Below are 21,137 nucleotides of genomic sequence, written 5' to 3'. Positions count from 1 at the left end.
ATTAAAATGCTAGATCCTATCCATCGGCACGAAATTTAAAAAGTCAAATTTTTACTTAAAGCTTAAAGTTGCCTATCTAGCCCTTCGGGAGTGAGTTTTAGTCGTTTCATGAAAAGCATTGAAAAATAATTTCAAAGTTTCATACGATTTTATACGATTATCTAATTTTCCCTGTTGTGATAAATTTCTCCGATTTGAAAGTACGAAAATACTGACTGCCCTACAGTCTACTTGTAGGATATCAATGGTCTTTAATATAAAAATACCAATCAATTTATAAAAGTTTCGTTATGATTATTATGGTGCTCGGAAATATATTTCCATAAATAGCAAGTTTACTAAAATTGAATCATTGGTTGATAAATGAGAAGGAATCCAAAAGTATATTTCTCCACATGGAAGTGATACAGTCCCGTGTTATATCTAGTGTCTTTGTTATGTCATAATACCATTCTCTTTATTTATAAAAGTATCCAATTATATTCGTGAGAACAAAAAGTCAGTGTTTTCCATTTTATCAAGTTCTTTTTACAGAGCGCTGATTGGTTGAACAATAAAACAATCGAATGATTCTCAGTTTAACAAAACCTCATTTTCAAACCCATTTGATATAAAAATCTCTTCATCGAAATCATTAAAATCGTATTCCGGCAGTTCCGTCATTAGGTACTGCTTCCGGGGTAAATCCTAACCGGCGTCTAATCTCCGTTTGCCGGGCACGTGACGCTAAGGGAGCACTGATTGTCATGGAATCATTTTGTGTGACGTCAGCCAGTGGTAATTTGCTGACCACTTTTTCTTTCTTTTGATCTTCAATTTTCTTTCGCTCCAAGTCATCCAAATCACTTTTCTTGAGTTCAATTCGCGAAGGTTTGTTGTACCGGAGCATGATTTCAGTTTCAGTTTTTTTATTTTTTTTGCTGTAAGAAAAAAATTAAACGACAGTTACAAAAAATTCAAAGTATAAACTTTGGCAAGAAAAGCAAAAAATTCGAGAATATAATTTTCTATCAGTCTTAACCCATTAAATGCCACTGGCTTATGAGATATCACTTAATTTTACCGATCCTGTACGGTTAGGCCTGACCCTGGGAGCGCCGTGACCCATGCTGCCCTGTTTTTTACCAAACCCGAATAAGAAGCTAATTTGACATTGGCATTTGTTCTTAGTTGGGCGTGTACGCGCATTTGAAATCAATTTGTTTTTGAAGTTATGGAGTGAAGGCATTTAATGGGTTAAAAGATTTGAGGCATAATTCTGAATGCCAAAGAATCAACTGAGGCGTGATTTTTTCCTCAGAGCTAAAAGAACAAGAATTAAGACCAACAAAAAACAAAGAAACGAAATGTATTTGTATTATTGACCATAAAAACACTAGCATTAAAAAATTTAAAAATTTCTAAATATAATAAAGTTTAAAATTTTTAAATATTTCATTTTTAAAAAGCAATATATTAATAATCATGTTATCTACAGCAAAAACTTTGATAAATAGGTTACTATAACTCCCCGAGAAATTTGAAAAGGTAAATGTAAAAAGATGATTTCTTTCCTCTTAAAAAACAAAAATTTTGACTGGAAACACAAGACAGATATAAGATAGAGAGACTAGCGTATGGATTGATGATACTTCTCCCAATAAGATATAGCCGAAGGGTAGAGTCGAATTTCATATGCAGTACTTGAAACCATCTATTTCCTACAAAAGTTAAGCGGGTCGCGTGGTTTTCATACAAAAAGCTATAAGTTGTTTGAAAAGCTGTGTAAAAAACCTTAGCCTGTAAATCTCAAGAGTTTCACCCAAAAGAAAAATCATTTGTTAAATAAAAACGTTCGCAATAGATAATTTCTAATACTTTGTGCCGAACCACTCGTTGATACCACTTTTTCGAAGGAATATTTTCAATGACAAGATCAAAGATTCTTTCGAAGATGGATCCTAGAATGAAAACAAAAACAAAGAAATAATTCAAGAGTTTGATTGTGATACACAATTACCTTATGGAACAAATTTTCGCGGGAACTAATGTTCGCGATCGAAAAAAAAAATCGGAAAAATTGCATTCCCCGGGTTTTAATTTTCGCGGTTTTGCCCTTTTTTGGAGAAATTTCTTTCATTTTCCGAGGGATTTTTCGTTAAAATTGGAATAAATCTGATTGAGGAGGTAATTCTATTTTTTAGCTTGTAAGAGTATCTGGATTTTGGATGACAGTAGCACTTTTTTAGGGTAACGGTTACCAAAAGGGGTAGACCTCTGCACCAGTGGCGTTGTGGCAGGGGGGCCGGGGGGGCCATGGCCCCCCCCCCCAGCGGAGCTTTTTTGAAGGGGCGCCGAAGAGCAAGGGGCGCCAGAAGAGATTTTTTTAAACGCCCCAATCTTAAAAATCATACTTTATGCGTCTTAAATTGCGCCCAGGACCAATTTTACTGAGATAATTTTAAAATGCTTACAATAATTTTTTTCAATACAGTTAATTGGCAACTTCTTGGTAAATCTAACTGCGCCCCAAGACCAATTTGCTGACAACAATATTGAAATCTTAAAACATCAATTTTTCGCTCGCTTTCTTTAAGTTTCTTTTCACTCTAGCAAGTGTCCAATCTGTCTATTTTTATTTAGGTCATTTAGTGATTTTAGGGTCTTGGCAGTCAATTTTTACAAATTTTCTAGTCGGCCCCAATTATGGTGGGGCCTGTTTTTCCCTTTTCCATTCATCAAAGATATATCTACTCTTCTCCAATAAATATTTCCTTCCTCATTATGCCTAGGCAAATGAATTAGTAACAGTTTAGAAACTGGTGGGTGGGGGCACCACTTTGGAAAATTGGGGGGGGGGCATTTAAAAAAAATTGACTTTGGCCCCTCCAGAAAAATTTTCCCACAACGCCGCTGCTCTGCACAAAAATCTTGCCCTTTTAATTCATGACCCTTGGCTTTCATGGTTTGAAATTCATTTTTCAAAACTATATTCTATATGTTTGACTCCTTCAACAAAAAGTGGACAGACTGGAAAGTTACTCACTTGTAACACTCTAATCAAAGTTTTTCGGTGACTTTCTTCCGTGGTCATTTCATAAACAATATAATTTGAAAAATCTGAAAAAAAAACACAGAAAAATAGTTATAATAAGTTATAAGGAAGTTCGTTCGTTTATTTCATTCCGATATCCAATTCTCGTTTTACCTCCGTTTATTAGGTAACTGGTAAGATCTAATCAAGATCTAATAATAAGAGTAGCCCGGAGTCCACTTAAAGCTTTTTTATAGACTGGAGTTCGCGATTAAGTGGCCCGGTAGTATATAGTTGGGTAGGCTACGGTAGGCTACGGTTCGCAAGGTTGTGGGTTCAGCCCCCAGCCGGGTCATACCAAAGATTCCCAAAATGGTATTTGATGCCTCTCTGCTTGATGCTCAGCAACTAAGAGAAGGATCAAGGGTAAGTGGAGAAATCCAGGGAGAAAGAGTGGAGCCCTCCCCTACCTTCGGGTAGATAGCTATCGAAAGAGGAGCCTTCGGGTCGCCTCCGACTGCGGTCGCAGACTTACTTACTTACTTATATAGTAATATATTTTTGCTTATTTTTGCCAGGTAAAAAAAGAATGAAGCAATGTTTTTATATGAAAATAAGGGGATTCAAAGTATGCTATTGATGTTTGTTTCTCATTCTTAATTATATTTTTCAACTTCAAGTAGCTTTTTTGTTATTTGGATTCTAAACATTCTTATCAAAATGGCTACCTCGTCAAATGCTCCTAGTCTACTTCACTGGACTCAGCGTCAACCAAAATTATCAAAAAGCAAAGTTCAGCCAGAAGTAGACTCTAGTCTAAAAAGAGTAAACAAGCAGCACATCCCAACACCCGTTAAAACTCAGGATACACGATAGCTAGCTAAATCAAATTGATCAGAAAAAATACCTGTGTCTTCTTCTGTTTCCTTCATTAGCACCAATTCACTGGGAAAAGAAGAAAAGTATTCGGCATTATACATCGCCTGTACCACCCTGCCGCCGCGTGCGTTTTTTACTGCCGCCGCGTGCGTTTTTTATATTTTGAAAAAAAGAAGAAGAGTCTGGTACAGGCTAAATTATATATTGTTTGATTTCTTTCGAGTTGGCAAAGGACCAAAATTAACTGGATGGAAGTGTAATAGGGGTGGTTGAGTGAAGAATACACGTCGTATCAACCCTAATGCAACAAGAGGATTGGACCCGAGTTTACACGGGTTGAATAACGTTAGAATGTAATCGGTCAATGCAACGATATTTCAGGTATTTGACGTCATCCAGCTCTGGTATACTCAAACCAATTACTTTTATGCTGCTGTTTATGCTAGGGTTGATAGTTGCATTTTCTTATACCTGGAATCCCAAATCAATTCTTCGTTCATATCTTTCAATTGGACATCCAAAATCATCAAGTTCTAAACAAAACATACAAAATCTGTTCAGTTGTTGTCAAACATAATTGATTTAATAGTTAACGAAATATTTAAGAAACATCCCTTGATCTCTTGTATAAGATTTGGATTTTAGGTCGACTATTGTAATTTAAATTTAACTTGGAAAATTCATCAAATTTTCACCGATTTATTAATGGAGGCTATCTGACCCGGCTCACTGGTATTTTCTCATTTAATTCTGAAATCGGAGGCTAGTATTCTTCTTAATTTAGCACGTAAACACGATTAGGAAGCTGCTAGAAGAGCATCGAGCTTATACTAGAAAATACAATAAAGTTCTTACATCAATTCTACCGTTTATGGGGCCACTTTTCCATGAGAATTTGATCTGTTCTTTGATATCATAATAAAAATCGCCATACAAAGGATTCTCAATGGTTTGATGAATGAAAGATAGCCAATCATCTTCCCATCTACCTATAAAGCAATAACAGGGGAAAACAATTGTTGGTCATTGGAATTTATTTGAAGCACCATTGGGGTTAATAAACCTGAAATTAGTGCAACAGGGGGCTGTCGAGACAAAGCACATAAAATTTAACGATAAAACTCTAATAGGGGATGGAAGGGTCCAGTGTACCCAGGGGTAAAACGCGTGTCCAGGGGGTGAAAAATCGAGTGGTAGTGGTGTGTCCAGTAGTAGATCATTGAAAAAATATTATATCCTCCACCCCCCATGAACGAATTTTTTCAGGAAGAGCCCATTACAATTAAGAAGAAAAAAACATACCATTTTTATGAAAAGAATATTCGTTCTCATAGAACGTTTTTCGACTGTTCCTCAAACAAATTCGAACTGAGTATCCGTGTAGTCCTATAAGAAGGATTAAGGACAGTAGAAAGAAATAACTACAGTTCAATTAAGTCCCAATGATCGAATAATAGCTCAAGACTTTCTGATGATGTGATAATATGAGCCTTCCCCACTGGGGAATGGGTTCTACTCATTACGAAGTAGGAATTTTTCAAGTAGGAATGCGTAGCGCTGTCCAGACACCGCTGGTTCTGTGCACGCGAGACACAGATACCATGATACATAGTGATGACACTCCAACTACACCAGACACCACATTGTCTGGAATTGATATTGAATGTCTTGTATCAGAGTAGTGGCACCTAGTTCCCCTCACATGGTATGAGTTGACCAGGGAGAAGGTGTGTGGACTTGCCAAGTGAACCGTAGTGCTACAGTGGGAATCAAACTCGGACCTCCCGGATGGGGTTCAAGAGCCATGACCACCACACCACTACGCCTATTAAAATTAAGACTTTTTGAGTGGACCAAAAAACCATTTTGAGTAATGAAGATATCCGAGTAAAAGAAACTGTGTTGGAGTTGAAATTAAGAATGTTCGAGTTACAGAGAAGAGAATTCACAAGTAGCTCAGTTTAGTTCATCATACAATAAAGGCCTCTCCATCTTTGTCAAAGAAGTGTGTCCGTATACAATCTAGAGAAGCAAGATGTCTCAAAATAAGCGAGCAGCTTAAACTTTAACCACTCACCATAAGAGGGGTTGACGTCATCAGGAATCACTTGGTGCGGTGGAGCTGACCACACCCTTTAAAAAAGTGAAATATAAAAATTGTAGGGACTTTCTTTATAAAGAATTGGCAGAGCGAAGAATTATGTTTTGCAAGCATTTTCTTTTATCAAAACTGTATACCCGCTCTATAACATACCTAGAACTGAGGATCAATTCATGTTGAAAGAAATGGAAAAGAAACTGAAACCCAGAATTACTTGTTAGATGATCCCTCTTGAGTTTTTAAGAGTAGGTTTTCGATGGTTGTCGTCATGCCAACAAACGCAATATCACCGTCTTTCTACAAGTATAAAAAAAGTATTAAGCCTCTGCGAAAGGAAAAAGCTAACTTCAACTTTGAAATAGAAACAGAAAATGGCACATCAAAATACGGGAATGATTTTCTACTAATGGCGTCCTAAAGCCAAAGTCTAACAAACGTGGATTGACGTTGAAATCCAGATGGCCTATCAAAGTCGCTGCATTGGGCTTTTCCAGAAAAAACCGTACACCCCCTGTTGAGGAGCTCCAACCTTTTGTGAATTACCCCCTGGGAATTCCAGGCAATTTTAGGATCATACCCCTCTGGAATTCCGAATTTTTACAGATTTTGAATCATTACTCCCATGGAATTCCACTTATTTTTGACGGATTTTTGTCTACTGCTATGGAATTCCACTACATTTCAAACCATACCCTCTTGGAATAGAAATGGACTCCTCAACAGGGGTGCACGGTTTTTTCCTAGAAAAGCCCATTGCTGCGTAAAGAAAAGAGAGCGAAAGAGCAGAAGGGTGCGTCACAAACAGGAACCTAAAGTGGAAAGGATATTGCAGTGTAAAATTAGAAATCATGAAAAAATTGATTTCGAAATTTTCTAACCGGTAAGGAGGAAGACCAAACAGCAAAATAAAGAGTTTGATTGAGCGAGTAAAAAGTCAACTCTTTGTCTTGATGTACCAGCTTCATTGATTTCAAAGGGTGATCTAAAAAATGAAATGATAAAAGCAATCAGTTCGAGTTTACCAGCGTAGAATGATGTAAAGTGTCTTTGAGCACATCAACGCATTGACATTTTTGACATCGTTCGTCCTCAATGAAGTCAGTAAAGATAATATCTTGAAAACACCACCGTGAAGTTGACAGATTAGTTTAAAAAACGCAAAATGGCAGTTTAAAAATCTCTGCCAACTAAATTCATTATTAAAAGACTTACCTCTAAAACTATGCGATGCCAACAAAGATCGGGTGCAGATACTGAAACAAAGGGGAGAAGATCTGTTTCTCGAGCTAACAGTGGGTCTCATTGTTATGAGTGGATAGAATTTGAAGAACTTTAAAATGACTTTTTGAAAAAAATATTGCTAGCTTTCTTACTGTTTTTGGAGGAATTGTTGAAATTCCATGACTTCAATGAACACTTAGATGTAATAAAAGTAAGAGAATTTGGCGCGTATTTCATTTTGTACTCAGTTAGTTAGCTAATTATGTCTTTTTTACACAATGGTTCTAACAAGCCACTGCATTGGGCAGACAAATTGCCTATAACAAATTGTTTTTGATTAACTCTGTAAGGAGCATAAAGAATTCAATCTTTAAAATACTAATAATACGTTCTCAAAGCATGCCTTTCAAAATGTAAGTATTTTAGAGCGCCATGTATCGAGAATGAAGAAAGTTCTTCAAATACCTGTTCTCGATTGGCGTCATGTTTTCGTCAAAAAGTAAAGGAGTGACAGCGTACAACGAAATGCTTTTGACTTTTGACAGGGATGGCACGTCATTCATGTTGTTCCAACGAGCAGTCAGATTGTGAAATGAAAAGAAGAAATCTTCACCCGCGAAGTACTGGTAAGGTTTTGAAGGTCCTTTCTCTTGAATCTCTAGCAACCAACGTGTACCCAAAGTTCTGAAAATACATAATTATAAGTGATGAGATGAAATCACACGCGCGCGTTAGTGTCATTTAATGAATAGAGCTATTTTTCTTTACAATCATAACAAAGGAAATTTCGATTTGTTCCTGTAGCAATATCACCTTTAATAATAACACCCTTCTTTAAAAAATACTGTGCCGTCAAGTGGTATGAAAAGAAATTCACCAAATCAACCGAAGCTTTTATGGTTTTCTATAATTATGCTTTTTATGCTACTTTTTCCAAAAAGTCAAAATTTATGTTTATTGTGATTTTATGGCGAGTGCGACCCCTGTAATTATTTCTAAGCGCCTGAGGAGAGCAAAGTTTGAACCGTTCCCTTGACATTCTACATTAAGGTTAGTGAGACATACCTAGTGGCTTCAGCTCTCTTCTTTTTACGCGAATGAAGTTGATTAGATGACATTAGTTTCTTGTAATAATTCTCACGCCGCTTCTTGACGCTGAAAGTTAGGAGTATACTTTATTAAAATTAATTTTTCCGATATTTAATTTCGCAATTTCGCGAAAATTCACGATAGTTAATAAGATTAAAATATGATGGAAAATGTAACGTATTAGTTTGCTCTTGACGAAATTGATTCACAATCAAAGAAATAGTTAAAGGACGCGTATGATTATTAAAAACAGCTCGGGAACCGGGTCTGGGTGTGACGCTTTATTGTAAAATTATCGATCGACTAAGCGCCTAAGTATTCTGAGATGTCGTGTCATATTGAAATCGATTCAAATAACAAAGTTCAATTGAACCTTAATATTGCCTTGCTGTATAACACCCGTACAAGAAATGAAGATAGCTTACCAAAAGAGTGCTTCTTTTTTCCAATCTTTGCATCCAGTGGTTTTAGCTTTTGGAGAAAGTTCTTGACATGGTTTGGGAAGAAAGCGAAATACTTTATGCCAAAGTGATCTAAGATGTTAGGAATAACAAGAAAGATGATACAACTAGCTGAGAATTTATCAAATAGATGAATGTCAGATAAATAGTTAAAATTCGTGACTTTTATCTTGACCAGTTCCCAGTACATTGGAAATGTTTCTATTATTTTTTTCGACAGTTTTTTTTCTGAAGGCCACCCCTAGCGGTTTGCATGCATGGGCTTTTCCACTTGCGTGAATGCGTAAAAATGAAGAAAGAAAATTGCGTGAATTGCAAAAAAACATTGCATGAATTTGGGGGGAAAAAATGCGTGATTGCGTGAATTGAAGGTCCATTAGGGGGCCTCTATGAAGATACACGAGGATGGATATTAGTATTAACAAATCCTTAAAAAGAACCAATTATCCCTAACTAGAGACTGAATCTTAGCCTGTTTAAAAACTATTCCAATTGAAAGGCATAAAAAATAAACTTACTGTATTTCGGCGACATCTTTCCATCCTTTACACACACAGCTACATCGAAGGAGATCGGAATAAGTCAGATATTTGAAAATACAATGCAACGCTTCATTTGGTACCAAACTTTAATGAAAAAGATGAAAAAAAAAAGCATTTTACAATCTAGGGCTGGGTTCTAGTTAGCCAGGATTAATTCAGACTTCTCTCATTGCACTTGAGCTGATGAATGAAACTTTAACTTTTTCCTATATTTCAAAAGTTACGTAATAGTTATCGGACAGTTGCGAGTACAATATGAGAAATATTTTACGAGTTCCAAGATTTTTCCGTACAATATTTTCCGAGCCTTCAGGCGAGGGAAATATACGGAAAATTCGGAACAAGTGAAATATTTCCATATTGTACGAGCAAACGTCTGATAACTGGTTTATCAGTGACCCAAAAAATGCACTTTTTATGTTGGAAAAAAGCACAGGGTACTTTTGTAGCAAATTAACGTTAGATTGCTCCTACCGCTACAATCAACCAATCAGATTGCAGATATTTTTTGGGTCGCCGATAAATCATATTATTTCGGTATCATTTCAAAATTGTACAAAATATTTATTCAAACTGTAACACTAAAGCATCGTCAAGAAGGATTAAGTTTTACTGCAATCAATAATGGAAAATGTTAGGAGCAATGGCCAAGTGGTCAAAGGCGTCAGCTTCTGAATCCAGGGATTTGCAGTTCGAATCCCCGCTTCTTCCAATTTTCCGTTCAGTTCATAAATAGCCGAACCAGCTGGCCGTGGACCTCGTGAAAATAATCGAAAGACTGTCTCAAAGTCCTAGATTACTGGGCTATCCACGTAAAAATATCGACTCTGTCTAACGTCTTAAAAATGAAAAAATAAAAAAGCTTGTAACGCTTCAGATTTTACAGAGAGCTGAGAACAACGATGTACATTTCAAGATTGGATCAAGATGTCAAAGGAAGAATCAAAAAAAGTATGAACAGTAAACTCACCTTGTGTGTTCCAACTTTTTACTTAATGCAATTTCTTGTCTTCTCAATGAAGCTTTGGTTTGTCCAGGTCGTTTTATACTTGAAGCATTTCCAGTTTTACTTTTAGTTGACACTGGTTTCTTCGTAGTTTTTTCGTCATCTTGAGATCTCCCAGATTTCCCGGAAGGGATTCTGATCTGTTTTTTACTATTCATAACATTTTCTTAAAACTTGTTTTACTTTATTTTTCTGAAAAAAAATAGAAGAAGAACTATTTACCTGGTATATATCTTAATTTCAAAGAAATTTCACATTTTTCGCAGTTTCATTCCCAAATAAAGATTGCTGAGATAATTAAAACGGGCACATTTAGAAGCTTGGCGATTTGTTTGTAGAGTAATTACCCCCTAAAAAGAATACATGTTGATGTGATGTGAAAATGTATACGTAGCTTAATGAATGATAGAAAAGAGAGCAGTTTCTTCATCGGATAATTTTTACTAAGATAACAGAAAAGATTATTACAAAAAATTTAATAAATAATTTTGCCAATTATAAAAAAGTCCATAGTCCTAAAGGAAAGGTATTGGGCTTTTTCATTAAAAAACCATACAGGGGGGTGAACAAACCTTTTTAAGTCAAAATGTGTCGATACCCCCTGGAAAAGCGCGAAATTTGCAAAAGTACCATTGGAAAGATTCTTTTCTTACCTTAAATTGAAGGTGGACAAACTGAAATCAGTCTTTTACCCCGTAAAATTTTAGAATAACTTTTTACCCCCTCGGAAAAATGAAAAAAGATCCCCTGGAATAACCATCTGGATATGTTCATCCACCCCCATGTATGGATATAAAATGAAATGGCCCATTGCTTAAGAAGAGCTTGTACACCGTGCTTTAAATTCGTCGAGCTTCAATAAACACGGTCAAAGCTAAGTTTTTTGTCTAAGACGGGAATGAATTTCAAAAATAACAAATTAAAGGCAAGATTCTTCAAATTTTGTAGAATTTTGTTGAATTTGAAGTTCGATTCCAGAATCTTATTCCTAAATTGAATTTAAAAAGAAACATAACTCTCCCTCATGCAAAGAACTTGACACCAACTTCTGAAGGATCCTGTGCTGTAAACACTTGAGCTTTACCACGTCGTTCAAGAGCTTCTAACGCTTTTAACAACACATTAATATCAATCCCATGAAACTCCTCATTGGTAGTATCATCACCAGAATGAAGTTCATATAAAGTACAAACTGTATCCAACATACCATTATCCCCTATCCATTTGTAAATTTGCTCCCCCCATTCATCAGGTGTGCGCCACATCACAAAACACCTTTGTTTTTCTTTATCATTATCCCATTCAACATGTCCAGTTTTCGCCAGAGTGTCCAAAACCATCACTATATCCTCCATGGCAAGCTTTCGTTTGATGCTTTCATTTGTAAACAAAACAGAGTTATGTGCTTCGGTCACATCAAGCCTGTACTCTTTGTTGTGTTTGTAGTAGCTCAATATCAAGGCTCGCCATGCTTCTATTTGTTTAGCCTGTGTGGCATTGTTTGGTTGTATGGTAAAAAAAGGTGGAAAGTTGTATTGCCAAGGCCATTGGAATGTCGATGTCATTATTATGCTTCTTTTTTAATCTGTAAATAAATCAACGTGCTATGATTAAGTAAAACTGAAATACAGAAAAGAGAAACTTTTGCATTATGCTTCTAGTTCTAAATTGAAAATAACTGTGTTCCAAGTGTAAATTTTAAAAATTGGGGAAATTAAAATTATTGAAATTTATATTTTATGGACAAAGAATGAAATCTTGCTGGCATTTCAGTGAAGATTGATAACAATAACTGAATACGATCTGATTTTAATAAGACAATTAAAAAGCAGAATATGACATTGAAAGGTTGATAAAAGTGAATCAAGGAGACATTAAAACTGCATAAAAATAATTTTATTTCTTAAATCAAAATTTTAAAAATATATTCCACTGTAAAAATATGCAAATGCAAGTCCAAATAAAAAGCTAATCTAATCTCCAGAAACTAAATATATTTTGGACGTTTCGTTTTTGTATTACAACTAATAACATGAATATGGATTTGTATCACAAGTTTTATTTTCATCTTAAAGTTAAAAACTAATTCGTAATCTAAGTAGATTTCAAACGAGCAGCTGATTAGATTTGGTATCAATATTTCAAGCTAATGGTGGTGGTTTGAAATTTCAATAAACAATCAGAAGAAGTTTATTTCATCTTAGATTGCTTTGTATACGAAAAAGTCCTTTTTTTTAACATTTTTAACACTTAAAACTTACAAAATCAATAAAGAACAGAGCGGAGTCCTAATAAATTTTGATTTTGGCCAAACCTCAACTTCTAATTAGGAAAATAGACACCTACTATAAAATGCATTTTGTCTAATGTCTTTCTGGTAAAAAAATCAATCTGGTAAGCTTTTAAAAAACAAATTGTAGCTAATTTGAAAACAACTTAAAAAGAGCCAGAGGCTATTGAGTATATTTCTCCATGATTTCTAAGGTACCCAGATCATCATCTATCTGCACCATGTCCACATACATATCCAAAACACTCCACACATTTGGACTTGCATTTTTAGAAATCCATTCCACAATGCTGCTACTGCTTTCAAAGTCATTTAATTTGGCATAAAACTCTTGTGATAGCTGTTTGCTTGATAAGAATCTTGGTAAAATGAAACAGAAACCAAACACAAAACCCCAAGGTGAACGCATGACATACTCTTTATTTATCGCCTCTAAAGAGTAATCAATCTGTGATTCCTCCAAGCCTAGATCCAAACACTCCTGTTTAAAAGACTTGTGATATGTGTTTAAAAATTTGTACAAATGCTGATTCCTTGTAGCAGGCGTGCAGACTTGTGATAATAAATGGTGTACATCAACCAATCCTGATGTTGTACGTAACATTTGGAAGTCAAAGAATTTGGCTTCCATTTCACCTTTGTTAGCAAATGCAATATTCCACATATGAAAATCTCCATGGGTCACAATAAGTAATTCATCAGGGCATTCCAGAGTTTTGGTTAGAATTTTAGGCAACATTGGTATCAACTTCTCAATTCTGTCCAATATACCAGCAGATAATGAATTGAAACTCAGAATACAGTCTTCAACCAGTTGATTTCCATTTTTAATTTCCTCCTTGATGGCACGTAAGATTTTCAAATTACTTGCAAAGATGCTACTGAAATAGGTTTTTGAGACATCTTTAGTTGAAGGATGGAAAAGAACATCAGGGAGGTATGGGCTGTAATTATTCCAATCAACAACTTTCTTGATTTTCATTGAGTATGATACAGCATGAAAAGCTGCTATCTTCTTCATACAATGATGTATTTGCTGTAAAGTGTGGAACTCCTCAGGTTTGGTCACAAAATATTCTTCTGGTGAGAAACGGTCCAAAACAAGAACAATACCGGTCCCTTCAACATGATGGTTACCATGGTATGGGAAGAACAATGACTTGATACTGTTTTCATGGTTTAATTTCTCATCTGTTTTATTTTCTTTCTGAAATTTGATCATTTCTGGTAAGAGACTGCTGTAAAAGAATTCTTCTCGTTCAAATATTTTCAATTTGTCATTTAAGAATCCAGGAGTTGTACCATCTTCACAAAGCTTTAAATGAAGCTTTTTGGTTGTGCCGTTAGCATATTGAATTATTACACCTTTTGAACTGCTGGCTATCAAAGAGGTTGAATGGATAAATTCAACATTTTCAATCTTTCCTTGACCTTTCAAAAGGTTTTCCAGAAACCCTTTTAATTGCTCTTCTGTGAAAGGCATTGTATTTGATTTTCTTTTACTTCACTAGAAAAATTTAAACAAATATTTGAGAATTTTGGAAAAAAGCTTTATTAGAACTCGAAAAGACATTTTTTTCATATTAGGTTTAAAAGGTTTTGTCCATTTCTCTGCAGACACCAATTATGTAATATTACCCAGGTTGCATTTCTATTTCATAACTCAAGGCGACAGATGAATAAAATTATTAAAAAGTAAACTCAATTTTCTCAATAATTATCAATTGTTTTACTATGTTATACTGAGGATATAAAAGAAATAAAAAATGGGTGAAATAAATACTGAATGATTATTTACAAAACTAAAGAAAAATCAATAATGAAGAGAACATTTCATTTTGGTTGCTGTTGTTTTTGTTGTTCAAGTTGTTGTTTGTGTTTGATTTGTAAAGATTTTTTGAAATTCTCGAAAAGATCAAGTTTTTCTTGTTGCAGATTTGTTAAATTTGTTTCTTGCTCATCAATGTGTTGACGTACAGTGTTCAAGTGATCTTCAAAAAATTTTATCATCTCTTGTCTCTGAAAATGGTCCTCCTCTTCCGCCTCCTCTACTTTGAAATCATCTTTCTGATCAATGTTTTGTATGTGTTGTAACAGCTCAGCTTCCTGTGTTTGCTCTCTTCGACGCATTTCCAAAATAAATGGAGCTATTGCTTCAAGCTCCTCTTTGGTCATTTTTTTTCTCTCTGCCAAAACAGGCATTTTCATCTAAAAGCTGAGGGGAATTAAGTGAAACTTGATTTTAGCTAAAATTATGAAACCCTTTAATTGCTTAAAAGATAAAAATGCCTTTCAAAACAGTAAAGATGCAAAATCGCGGTACAGAAATAAGAATTCAGTTTTGCTCTACCGTGAGATTGGGTAACTTGCATCAGTGGAGGCTAACATGCATAGCCCTAAAATGAAAGACCTGGATATCTTTGTTGAAAGCATGTTAATTAGTTTTTTAGTCGTTAAAGTTTTCTTTTCAAACATCTTACCGAGGTCCAAAACTTCACCCCCTTTCGCCCAATGAACAAACATAGTCACGTCCAGATCACGTCTTTTTACTACTACTGCTCATATGACTTACAGTTTTATTATATTTTCATTTTCTTCAGTTATCCCAACACCATCCGGATCATATCACAGAATTTTCCAAATTATGACAAAGCGACCGACAAAGTAGTAGAAACTGTATGCCACACAAGACCACATAGACATGGGTCATAGACAGGGTCGTATGTCCCATGTCCCATGTCCCATGTCCCACAGTCCCATGTTTCGATCAATTGTCCCAAGTTAGAACAGGTTGGCGGTATATGTTACCAACTTTATTTTATGGAGTGGTTGTTCAAAATTGTATTGACCTTGTGTAGCTAAAGATCCTATTCACACTCAAGTTAAATAACGACCCTCGGGCCTCTTCGGGCCATCTTCGGGCCGAGAGACCCTATCAATTCTTTTGGCCCGAACATGACCCGAGTCATTCGGGCCATGTTCGGGCTTCCTTTTTCATAACGCTTTTAAGCCTGTCTGGCTGGGTCCATTGAGTCTAATCTAAGTACGGAGTAGGGGCAAAGTACTGAATCATATAAATATTTTCTCTTATAGATTAACGATGAGTTCAATCGATTGCGGAAGAGCAGATTAAAGATGAAACATTAAGACAGCGCGTCAGTAAGATTCTAGCGATTTAATTGGTCAAAAGACGTCAAGGTGCGATATAGACAGTATCCTGTCTTCTCGCATTCGATTGAGAAAAATTGAAGACATTACAGTGACGAATTCTCTTTCGAATGTTTTGATCTAGATTCTAATCGTTATCAAATCGTTCAAATCGAATCCGTTACTGTAATGGGTGCCAGCAGCCTAGTAAACTCCTAAGTTAGGTACTGTATTTCCTCAACTAAACGCCGCGTCGCTCTTAAAATTTTCGTAATTTTAGGTGCGGCGCTCTTTAGAGGGCGGCGCTCTTTTCAAGTTTTTTATTTCCTACCTTTTAAATCATGTTTTCAAAAATTGCCCCGAGTGTGGCCCGTGCGTGCCCCGCGTGTGGCCCGAATTCTCGGGCCAGCCGGCCATACTCGGGCTTTACGCGAATTCCAATAAAAGTTTTGGCCCGAGAATTCTCGGGCAGTCAAAAACATTTCCGTTTTTTTTTTAATCAAGCCAGTAACTCAGGGGCGGGTGGTAACGCAAGCAAAACAATTTTTCGATGGTCGTCAGAGCAATTGAGAAAAAAGCTATACTTTAAAAGAACAAATTGATTTTCCCAGATTTTTTTCTGCATCTCCGCACTGAAAATCAGGGCAGTCAAAAACATTTCTGTTTTTTTTTTAATCACGCCAGTAAGGCCGATGAAATTTATATATGAGTTTACCGTCGGCCGCCCGCATCTCTAAAAAGCACCCGCATGAAAATTTCATTATTTTCAAAATTCATAAATTTTTCATTATTTCCATATTTCTTTACAACTACAACCTCTATCTTTGTTAAAATCGTCTCTACGCATGTTTACACGGGTTTACCCGTGATTTATTACAGAAAATGCTGCCGCCCTCAATCCTACAACTGCAGTGGGCGTCCCGCCCATATATCTGCCAAACCGCCCTGACCGCCATTTTAGTTTTTTGCAAAATCTAGCGCCACTGTAGCAATCGATCTTTATTTTTCGTTCGCAAAAGATGCGAAGGGTTGAAGCGAAGCAAAATTTTTTATTTTGAGAGAGCATGATTGGCAGAAATGGTGGATAAGGTGCTGTTGGGAAAATAATGAATAACTAGCCGGTACCCGGCGTCGCACGCCGGTTAAGCTGTAGCTGAACGCACTAAAAGTCCTTTGAATGTTGAAGCTGGCTTAAAAAAAAACGATCAAATGAATAAAAAGATATCTTCAAAGTTTGACTCTAACCCTCCCCGGAGATCTTTTTCTCGCTTCGCTTGCATTAAATACGCCGTCCAGTTTTTGACAATTTGAGAAAATATCATGGTAAAGAGGAGTGAAATGTAGAAATGACAATTCTTTAGGAAAAAGCGGGAAGGCCACAAAGAATAGTTCAACTTTGTTTTTATCAGATCTAAAAAGATAAATAAAAAAATTTTTTAAACCCTTGTCACCCATGTTTTTATATGAAGAAAGAGATGGACTAATTTCTTCTCTTGCTTTTAATCGCCCTTTGAATGCTGTTAATGTTCAAATTTACATTTGAAATGTTCTTTTCTATAAAAGAAACTTGTTTTGTTTTGAAAAGAATTCGAATGTCATTAATAAATACGACCGTTAAATACATTTCAAACAAAAGAAAAGAGAAAAACAGGATCGGCCGAAGCTTAGGCTACGTCAAATCTTCCTACGTTTCGAGCGTAAAACTCCTACTCTTCGGCCTAAAAGACTGGAGCTGTCTATTGTGTAGACTACCAAAGCTGGGCAGAAATTAAAATTACTAAATGTAGATGAGCCTTAAATTTCAAAACAAAGGCTGAATAAAGTCTAAACCAGGCTCTATCCGATCTGTCAATCAAAACAAACTTATCGAGAACAAAACATTGCTTGTGAAATCTTTTGCAAATGGCGCGAATCCAATAGAACAAATTTGTGGAGCAAGAAACTAAAAGTCATAATTCTAAAACACAAACAAAGCGAAAACGAAAGTGGTGACACACAGACACACAAAGCACCGCTATTAATATATAGATGAATAATGAAATCATGCCGCATCTATTTTTGGGTGAGTTCACGACGGTAAACTCATATGTAATTTCATCGGCCTAACTCAGGGGCGGGTGGTAACGCAAGCAAACAATTTTTTCGATGGTCGTCAGAGCAATTGAGAAAAAAGCTATACTTTAAAAGAACAAATTGCTTTTCCCAGATTTTTTCCGCATCTCCGCACTGAAAATCAGCGGAAAATTTGATGCGGGCAGGTGACGCGAATAGAACAATTTTTCGATGACCGCCTTACCCAATCTCATGGTAGACCTTTTGGCCTTAGATGTTAATTAATACCGTGAGTGGTCCTAAATCCGACAGCCCTGCCTAAATCCGACCCCCCAAATAACTGCTATGAAAAAAATTCTATGTTTTCAAACATTCCCTCTCCAAGTTGAACAATAAACTATATTGCAAGAACTCTCGAAAATCTCTCGAAAGCATCTAACAAGATGACTAAAATGTCAAGATGTCAATTAATGTGATAAAAAAAGTGTGAGTTGTTAAAATAATTACCTCTATTATTCTGAATCAGTTGCTCGTGTTTAAAACGTTAACAATTTTGTAATAAAAAATTATGTTTTGTATAAGAAGCAATTAATGATTTGGTTCAATTGGTTCAGTGTATCAAATCTCTCAGTTTAGTTGACACTTTGGCATCTTCATAGTGTCACACAGCGAAAGGTTTGTTTTTATTTTAGTTTGTATCTTTGAAAGACCCCATCGGATTTAGGCAGGGCTGTCGGATTTAGGACCTCTCACGGTATGCAAGCCGCCATTTTTCATACAAATCATAGATTGAAAAAAGACAAACCATATCCAAAATGACGACGTCATCATTTATATATGCAAAACTATGCACGACCCTGCCTATGCCCCGGACAGTCCGGGGCAAATGTCTGGGGTCTGAAAAAAATAACTTTTTCCCCGGACCTACGTCCGGGGCTCCAATTTTTGCGCCATAAATTTACCCCGGACGTATATCGCCGAGCACACTTTAAACCCCCGGACATTTTATCCAGGTCTAAAACTCACCCCCTCACGCCCAAATTCCGAACAAACCACGCTTGAGATTTAAGGTTCAAATACAGGCCTCACACACGAAACGCCAAAATCAGGACATTACAAGATCTTTGGAAGACGGCGTTTGTCCACGGAAGAATATTTCAATGAATTAGAAAAAAGCCCTCGCGGTCAGCGATTCTATAAAAAGTGACCGCGCGGGCTGTCTGGGGCGTCCGGGGTAGTCTCTCAAAAACAAATAATACGGACCCCGGGCACGCAACAAAAAAACCCCGGACTGTCCGGGGCATAGGCAGGGTCGTAACTATGCAAATCTGTTTCGGCACGTTTTGGTAATCTATGATTTTCTGCCTAACTTTCTAAAGCTCATTTCTCAACTACCCTGAGTTCTGATCTTTTTCCGGTAGAAAAGTGGCAGTATAATCTTTAGCAGTCAGGAAAGGGAATCTTATCTTCTAGTAGAAAAGAGCAAAAAGAATAGACCTTTTCGCCTTTGCGTCCGCCATATTGAATTGTATGCAAAAATACAGGAACGAAAATGCCGTGGTTGGATTTAGTTGGAATGTATGCAAAACATATGCAAGTTTACACAAAGATTAAAAAGACAACAAAGCATCTTATAAATAAATATTATAATCATTAGAACAATAAAAGATGGGATTTCTTAATCCAAAAGGAAATATTTACAGAACAACAAAAGCCTTTTAGGAATTTGTTCTTAAAGACATTGCATATTCTGTTTTCATGCCATTAAGAAATTCCACGAAGACGGAGTACACACATCAAACTTTCAAAACACGCAAACTGAAAGCAGTAATTATGACGTCACACTTTATCAATGTTTTGATTTGATCATTTGGCGGCTCTATTCCCAGGAGAATAATTTGCCGTCAGCCGAATAAGGATTGTTTTTTACCTTCGCGGGTGATTTTTCAGTTTGAGATTCTGTCTAATGTTATGGTCTTTTGAAGTGCTTGTTCTAAGAGATGAGTGAATATAATTTTTTTTAGTTTTCAAGAGAAGCAAATTTAATCTTTCTTCTACAAGATTACACTTTAATATAATGCCAATTATGCATCTAAGTTTTTATTTAATACTTTCTTTTTGCATATGTTTTGCATACTTTCTAAGGGAATTTCACCACGGCAATTCGGCAACCATAATTTTTGCATACAATTCAATATGGCGGACGCAAAGGCGAAAAGGTCTATGCTGTAAAAAAGATAGCACCTGCCTGTTTTCTACAATAATACTATTAATACTTACAATATAAGATACTTAACCTGAGCATACACAAAACATATTTGAATTGTATGAAACATTTAATTTAATGACATGAATAATAATACACCAGCATGAAAGAAACAATTTTGAATTGAAAAATGCAACATTTCACCATAAGCTATTTTATATTAAGTAAGTAGTCGGGTCCAGCTGTAGTATGTAGAGATTTTTTGAGTGGTTTCACAATTTTCAAGTTAAGCCCGAATGAATACTTCACAAAGATGCTTGTTCAGCTAAAAATTACCGCAGTCGCCCGTAAACAGGGTGTCTTGCAGGGGGCCCCCGCTAGCCACGCCGCTTACCACACCGCCGCCACGGGCGTTTTTTATCGTTCTTCTTCAGAGATTCGTTCTTTTGCCTTTTGGCACCATTCCTTTGGGTCCATGCATTTTTCGAAGTTCAGTGGAGCACCCCGTCGTCGGCAAGGTAGTACCCCCCCCCCGGGTTCCAAGGCTCAAAAATCCAGTGGGGATGGTTTTGGAGTGCAATTTTTAAACCAAAATTTCGATGTTTTTTGGGGCAAAAAGTTGTAATTTTCCTATTTTCCCGACCTTTGGTGGGACTGAAATTTGATTTTCTGACTTTTCCAACCCTTAAGGGTGGCACATAACTTTACCCTCCCGGATTCACGGATTGAAACGCAAAAATTATCGCGTTACCATAGATATCCATTTATCTAATTTTCATTGTTTAGTTGTCAATTCAATGACTCAATCTAATTCCGATTTTTGATTAGTTACCAGTCTTTCTCAATAAGTTGCATTAATTATTCATTGTCAGTCATTCAGAATAAGTATTTATTAAAAAGACATTCAATTTGATATTTTCAATCACCAAAGAATCAAAATATTCATAAGGCGAGACCAATTTAATTTGTTGTTCTGCGGGCCAGACCGACCCTATTTTTGCTAAAATCATCAAAAAAATAATAATATCGAATTTCCACTACAATATAATTTTACACACTAGTTTTTTGTAAGAATTAAACTTGAATAAAGCTGAAAATTAATTCAAGAAATTGAAAAATCATAAAAAGCA

At 36.0% G+C, this 21,137-nt stretch overlaps 3 protein-coding genes across 3 annotated transcripts; all 3 read right to left on the bottom strand.

Annotated features, from left to right (window-relative positions):
* Nucleotides 1–1,752: 1,752 nt before the first annotated feature.
* LOC136806813 (F-box only protein 15-like) lies at nt 1,753–10,506 on the bottom strand. The gene is made up of 15 exons (XM_067063393.1): nt 10,277–10,506; nt 9,283–9,390; nt 8,729–8,836; nt 8,280–8,369; nt 7,680–7,898; nt 7,206–7,246; nt 6,872–6,975; nt 6,208–6,290; nt 5,970–6,025; nt 5,195–5,278; nt 4,748–4,881; nt 4,364–4,425; nt 3,921–3,958; nt 3,026–3,099; nt 1,753–1,940 (listed from the first exon to the last, which is right to left on the bottom strand). The coding sequence occupies exons 1-15, from the start codon at nt 10,468–10,470 to the stop codon at nt 1,851–1,853; spliced, it is 1,485 nt and encodes a 494-aa protein (XP_066919494.1). The 5' UTR covers nt 10,471–10,506; the 3' UTR covers nt 1,753–1,850.
* A 209-nt stretch (nt 10,507–10,715) lies between these two features.
* On the bottom strand, nt 10,716–11,932 carry LOC136806812 (vacuolar protein-sorting-associated protein 25-like). Its single transcript, XM_067063392.1, has one exon. The coding sequence runs from the start codon at nt 11,875–11,877 to the stop codon at nt 11,335–11,337; it is 543 nt and encodes a 180-aa protein (XP_066919493.1). The 5' UTR covers nt 11,878–11,932; the 3' UTR covers nt 10,716–11,334.
* Nucleotides 11,933–12,765: 833 nt separating this feature from the next.
* LOC136806839 (uncharacterized) lies at nt 12,766–14,085 on the bottom strand. Its single transcript, XM_067063417.1, has one exon. The coding sequence runs from the start codon at nt 14,083–14,085 to the stop codon at nt 12,766–12,768; it is 1,320 nt and encodes a 439-aa protein (XP_066919518.1).
* Between the last annotated feature and the right edge of the window lie 7,052 nt (nt 14,086–21,137).

This window comes from Clytia hemisphaerica, unplaced genomic scaffold (assembly GCF_902728285.1).
Source record: "Clytia hemisphaerica strain Z4C2 unplaced genomic scaffold, Clytia hemisphaerica genome assembly, whole genome shotgun sequence".
NCBI lineage: Eukaryota > Metazoa > Cnidaria > Hydrozoa > Leptothecata > Clytiidae > Clytia > Clytia hemisphaerica.
The sequence above is the reverse complement of the archived record's forward strand: the minus strand, read 5'-3'. Positions and strand labels throughout refer to the sequence as shown.